The sequence below is a fragment of the Eleginops maclovinus genome, chromosome 6 (assembly GCF_036324505.1).
Source record: "Eleginops maclovinus isolate JMC-PN-2008 ecotype Puerto Natales chromosome 6, JC_Emac_rtc_rv5, whole genome shotgun sequence".
NCBI lineage: Eukaryota > Metazoa > Chordata > Actinopteri > Perciformes > Eleginopidae > Eleginops > Eleginops maclovinus.
Window position 1 is genome coordinate 16,570,471 of NC_086354.1, and position 6,000 is coordinate 16,576,470.

General features: G+C 37.5%; 1 protein-coding gene across 4 annotated transcripts in view; it reads right to left on the bottom strand.

Annotated features, from left to right (window-relative positions):
• Positions 1-3,457, bottom strand: part of st18 (ST18 C2H2C-type zinc finger transcription factor) — a 39,626-nt gene extending 36,169 nt beyond the window's left edge. For all 4 annotated transcript variants that reach the window (XM_063885148.1, XM_063885151.1, XM_063885147.1 and 1 more), the window contains exons 1-2: positions 3,354-3,457; positions 2,191-2,365 (exon numbers count right to left, since the gene is read on the bottom strand). In XM_063885148.1, coding sequence (XP_063741218.1) covers positions 2,191-2,365; positions 3,354-3,407 — 229 coding nt within the window. In that variant the 5' untranslated portion in view covers positions 3,408-3,457. The remainder of the gene's footprint in view (positions 1-2,190; positions 2,366-3,353) is intronic.
• Between the last annotated feature and the right edge of the window lie 2,543 nt (positions 3,458-6,000).

The following is a 6,000-nucleotide window of genomic DNA, read 5'->3' on the forward strand; positions in this document are numbered from 1 at the left end:
CTTAAAAAATCTTTCACAGTTATCACATGCAATTTAAATCTTGTGCCTCAGCACTGGAGAGGAACATCAGGCTAAGTTCAACATGAAATGCTGTGCAAATCAGGACTTGTGTTAATTAAGGGCTGTAGTTGTGCAGTTTTAGACGGTATCTGTGAAATGTAGTGAATTTAGTGCATGAGTGATTCACTCTGGGTACTCACATGTCACATTTCTGTGACAAAGGATGACAAACCAAGCCTGTCATCTGTTACATTTAAAATATATGGATTATAATGATATGACTGGATTTCAGATGTTTCTATTCTCTTCTGGATGACCACTACACTTAAGCAGAGAAACCTATGCCACACAAGAAAGACAAAGAGTTGCATCATTTTGTTGAACAGTTAATCCGATCATGGACAGTGTTTGTGCATTTGCTATCTTCGGAAAATGCCAGCAAAGGCGCTAAGTAAACCTATTTTACAAGACTCCCTCACAAGGATACAGTGCCAGTATCGGGATAAAATTTCACACAGCGGCATGGCTCAGTCACATAACCTAAGCAGGCTTAGGAAAATGGAACACTACAAAGTATTGCACTTTCTTCCTGTATGTCTGTTGCGGCAAACAAAATGCTTGGATGACTGATGTGAGTTTGAGCATGAAAGCCAAAGTGAACTAATGGCTGAATAGCATGTAGATACTGCTGTTAATGCTCTGAGTTGTTTAAAATGGTAGATTATGGAAGTGTGCACCTGGCATTCTGCAGGCTAGCCTGGCAACACTCCTCCCTTATAATTATAATGAACACACAGTAATTCAGGGTTGAGGCTGAAATACGAATGATGTCCTCTGAGACAGCTTGTTTTAATGGTTATGCAGAAGAGTTCCTAGAAGTGCAGATGGCAGATGCGATGCCTTTTAAGCTATTTACAGATTGTACACTACAAGGTATGGAAAGACCCATAGCGTGAGACCATATTGCTCCTTTGTGCTCCGAGGCATTAGACTGGCTCATGAACTAACTGAAAAATACATTTTAGAGCATGTTTTCTGCAATATTGATAGCTTATTATACTAGCAAGTCAGATAGCATTGTAGGAAAGAAAAACTATTGTAATAAAAGGATTGCAGGGCCTGTTTCATGTAAATACCCCACTGTTCATACTTTGTCCACATAGGGGTGCATTTGCTCAGGACTTGGGCCTTCGTGTCTTTCATTACAGATTGTCAGAAGCCTAATTTCATTTTGTAGGACCAATACAAACCTGTGAAATACTGTAGTTCACATTGTATACTACATGGAACATTATGGCCTGAAATTAAGTTAAGGGCAAAATGCTGCATGGACTTTTAATTTAATATAAAACATGGATGAAAGCCATTTTGTAAGGTATGTAACAAAGCTTTTATCTCTAAATAAACAGTAAACCAACTCTTAGGAATACATAGTGATGTCAATGTTTATGCCTTCAATTTAAATTAAATAAATAAATGTCATAGTTATGATTTAAATACACCTAATGACAATGTCTACTCCATCTTTTAAAAGGCCACATTTGTACCTGTTTGTCCTGAAAATATTCCACCAGTGTAAAGCCCTTTTTTTTTAATAAACAGCACAGTTAATATATCTCTATCCCTGGCACAGTCCCAAGTATATATGAAAGAGAGTGGAGCCTTTGAATTAGCCCACTACTGTGATACAAGAGCAGGTATTGGAACAACAAAAATGTTAACTCTGAGAAAAAGTTTTGCCGCATTAAAGTCACACAGGAGCTGCATTAGCATGTGAAAAGAATAAACAGAGGCTTTCTCAGTTACACACTCCACCTGGCTGCTAACCAACGTCCTTGTCAGAAGTCCACCCACCGCACTGGCTAACACTGAAAGACCTCCTGGGGACCGCAGTGACCATTCACTCGGTTCCCTCTTTTTCCCATGCACCTGTGACTGTTTTTGTGTTTGCTATTTTTTGCTTTGTCTTTTTCTGGCAACACTGTATCATCGGAGACACACTTTGCCTCAAAAGGAATTCTCCTGCCCAACAATGCGGTTTGTTTGTTCACCGGATATGGCAGGCCACAGAGTCAAATGGAAAGAAAAAAAAGTCACAACAGTAATAATTAAAATTGCCACAAGAAAAATAAGCAGGTATAGACACAGCACTGAGAATGGACTTGAAATAAGAAAATAAGGTACTTTTACCAGCTGGTTTCTTGCCGAGTTGGGGGTCTTCACAGGTGCAGTTGGAAAGGCTCTCCTCCTTACTCTCCTCGGACGGCTCATCCGGCTTCTCCATGGTCCTGGACCTTAGAGAGCTGCTTTCCCATTTTCCAAAGGACTTTGCCACAATCGCTTTGTCCGCTCCTTTCATTGTTTTCTGTAAAACACATTTACAGCATGACTTCCCAGGTTTATCCCTCTTGTGAGCCATCTGCCCCCTTTTTTGGCTCTCAATAAACCTGGGCTCATCTTTCCCAGACCCAAAGTAAGAGAGAATTAGGGCATTGTGTGCATATGCATTCTCTTAAGCATTCCAGAAACTGTCCTGATTGCCCTGGCATCTTTTTTAGAAAGCGTTTGGACATTGTTTTCCTCCTGATATTTTGCAATCCTGTGTGGAGAGAGTGCTCCTGATTGAAACAGTATAAAACAATTCTTTGCAAAGTACCCACACAGTAAACAGTAGATGGAATAAACATGTTTTCACTTTTAATCCAACTTAAAGGAAATAAAAATAGCACATTATGCCCTAATTGAGTGCTGTACAGTCCGCAAATACTATTACAAGGCCGATCAGGATTAGCAGTGGAACATACCTAGTTATCTATTTTTGAGTGCCAAGACTGCTAGCAGTGGGCAACTAAATTTCAAAAGCTGGCAAATCCAGTTGTCTCCTAAATACAGAAAGTACTTAAATCCAGAGCTAACAGAAGAAAAAGACGGATAAAGGGTGCTCTGCATATCACCGAAAAGCTTGTGCACTTTTCAGAATCACTGGCTAGGTTAAACAAATATGCTAAGTAGAGATCAAAACAATCCTTTGATCTGCAGCCTAGTTTCCAGAGGAATGGCTTGGCTGTTGTTGTAAATAACTTGTATAATTCTATATACCATTTGCCTTCAGGTAATATCAAAAGTGCCAGGGATTCGCAGGCAAACACCTTGTGGTTAGGAAATAGATCAGATAAAAGCGTATAAATATTTCAGCAACACGGCACTCATTGTGTGTATTATAGCTGAGTTTTTAACCCTGTATGATAATTTTTACTTTTGTTCTACAGGAAAAAAAGCATAAATGAGTAATATTTAATAGCAAAACCACATTATACCCCTTTCTATTTTGTAGTTCGGAAAAATGTTCCTACCTCCAGCATGCCATTCGGGTCAAACACGGTGTAAAACATTGTGCTAAACTTCATACAAAAGAGGCTTGAAGAATCAGAATGCAGAAGCTATGCAACTTGCTGACTAACTTTGCCCTCTGTTTTGATCGAGCACACAAAGAAAAACGCTGTCCATTCAAAACAGACAGCATAACTCTTTTCAGAGAGGGGGGACCGTGAACAAACGAGGCCATGTCCTGAGCTGCAGTCAGTTTCCCGTCAGGCCTGCACAGTGCACGGTGAGGGCCGCAGGGACTGGGACGGGCTGACACCACACTCACGGGCAACAGAACAACTTTTGTGCACACCACCGTCCGCTGGAGAGTTTTTCTCTCTCTCCCCAAATTGGACTAGTGTACTTTTTGGTTTCCATCTACTTTATTGAAACCAACCTAAAAGCAACATAATTCTCTTTAACATTATTATCATTACATATTGATAATGCATAGCAAACAAAACTCCAATAAGGTACTAAATGTTATATTTTATTCCAGCAAAGAAGATAATACCAAGTTTTATGTAAAGGCTAAAGGACCTTTTTAGAAACCTGTTAAGTTTTTCTTTTTACACACAGTTATGAATGCAAATGTAGCTTGTAGCAAAACATGCAATGTCAATGAAATGAAATTTGACTTTGACAGTGTGTTCACCACCAGAAATCTTAATGATAACTTGTGTTTTAGCCGCTTAACATACTAACTTAATTTAACTTGAACTAAACTTAAGAATTGCTGTAACCAAACCACATACAATTGCTTAAATTGAGCTCTAAACCATTTGAATAAAAACAACTTGTATAAATTGTAGTTATTCGGAATAAAACCCACTATGAGCATACACTTTAGCCCAGGCTAAACAGGCTAACAGCAGACAATGGTAACACATAATTTAAATGCTTTCCAAAATTATCATTTTATCAAAAGTTGTTCAGGTGTAGATTGAAATTTAAATATTCACTTGTGTCTGTTCAAATACATTTTAAAAAGCGTACTTTTTTGAGAATGTTCATTAAAAAAAGTATAGATCCTTAGGCATCCCTTCATTGCTAAAAGGCTAATGCTAACAGACAAAATGCTAAAGGGTAAAATACTTTAAACTATTGATAAAATTATGAAGTACAGACTACCGTTCATGTGGTTCGTAAAGGCTGTTTATATAACTGCAATCTTAATCAAAACACTTTTATCATAAACTGTATTATATTGATTTAAAAACACTTCATTATGCATTTAAATACATGCTTACTGTATCATTGCAACTTCTAGTGAAAATGGTAATAATGGCATTTTCGTTGCAATAATCTACACAATACATAGATTATTGTCAAACAACACCTATGTCAGGCGTCGAAACGCCAATTTAACAACATTATATTTCATGAGGAAAATAGTCAAGATTCTTTGTCTATTCTTCTGAGGTCCAATCTGACCAGGAGTGCTATGCTGTATGTGAATGTACATTTATCAATTATCAAGAGTTAAATCAAAATTGGAATAAGGTTTATGCCAAGTATATTAACACTAACAACAACTATACACATATTAATGTAACTATTAGCTAATTTATCCAGGGCTTTCTTGTAAAGAGAAAATGCATCTATAGAGACTTGCTGTTCTAAATAAGGTTAAAGGAAAATGTGCATGAATTTTAACCATCACAGCAACATTAAGGAAAAAAAGACAGGTTTGAGATATTGCATAATTTCATTAAGACAGACTATTTTTACACCTTCTAGGTGTTTTAAATCCTAAAAACTCATTTTAGGTGCTTGAAGGATATCATGGCGCTTCATCTAGCTTCTCTCAGTTGTGGAAAAGCGATTTTGAGAGAGAACAGAATGTACCATATTCTTGACCCGTCTGCCTCAGATGCTTGTCATATATGGAACTGAATACTGGACGTGAATTGTATCGTTCTCTGTGTCAACTTGTTACATGGCAGTTGCTGTAGTGAAGTGGTGAGAGCGGCACATATGCATTATAGGAGAAAATTGTGAAATGACAGATTCCGGGTGTGATACTGAGGGAATGACTAACTAATAGGAGGGGTGCTCCAGGCTGTTAGCTTTGAAAAGCAGTTTGCACATTACTTTATCTTGTCAATCAGATTCCTGGAATGGAAGAGGTGACTGATAACTTGAATTAATTATTTTCTTATTGCATGCATGTGTTAATTCATGTTAATTTATGTCCCTTACAGGCCCAAGCCAGAATATCCAGAGTAAAGCGCCACCTCTGGCACCCAGATCACCACACCACTCTCTTTGCATATATTTATATCAAATGAAAGACTTTTTTTTAATCCTGTTGGAACAAGGACTGTCTGCCAAATTTGATTTTTAAATGTACTTTTAAGCTGTTCATGGTTTACGTTTGCATTTCTTCTTAACAAGTGAACAACATGGAGCAGTATTTACGGCTATGATGGGATTTGAAAGTTACAGATTATTTTTTAGTGAGTAAATCCTACCCCTTGAAACCCCCCCCTTCCCTTTCTTAAAAACGGAGTTGATAATGTAGCACAGGGTCAAAATTCACAGTGTACATCGCACTACATTTTCTAATTCAGTTTGTAGTTTTTATTTTCATTAAGTCCAAAGCTTGTTTTACATTCATGAATATATATAGCT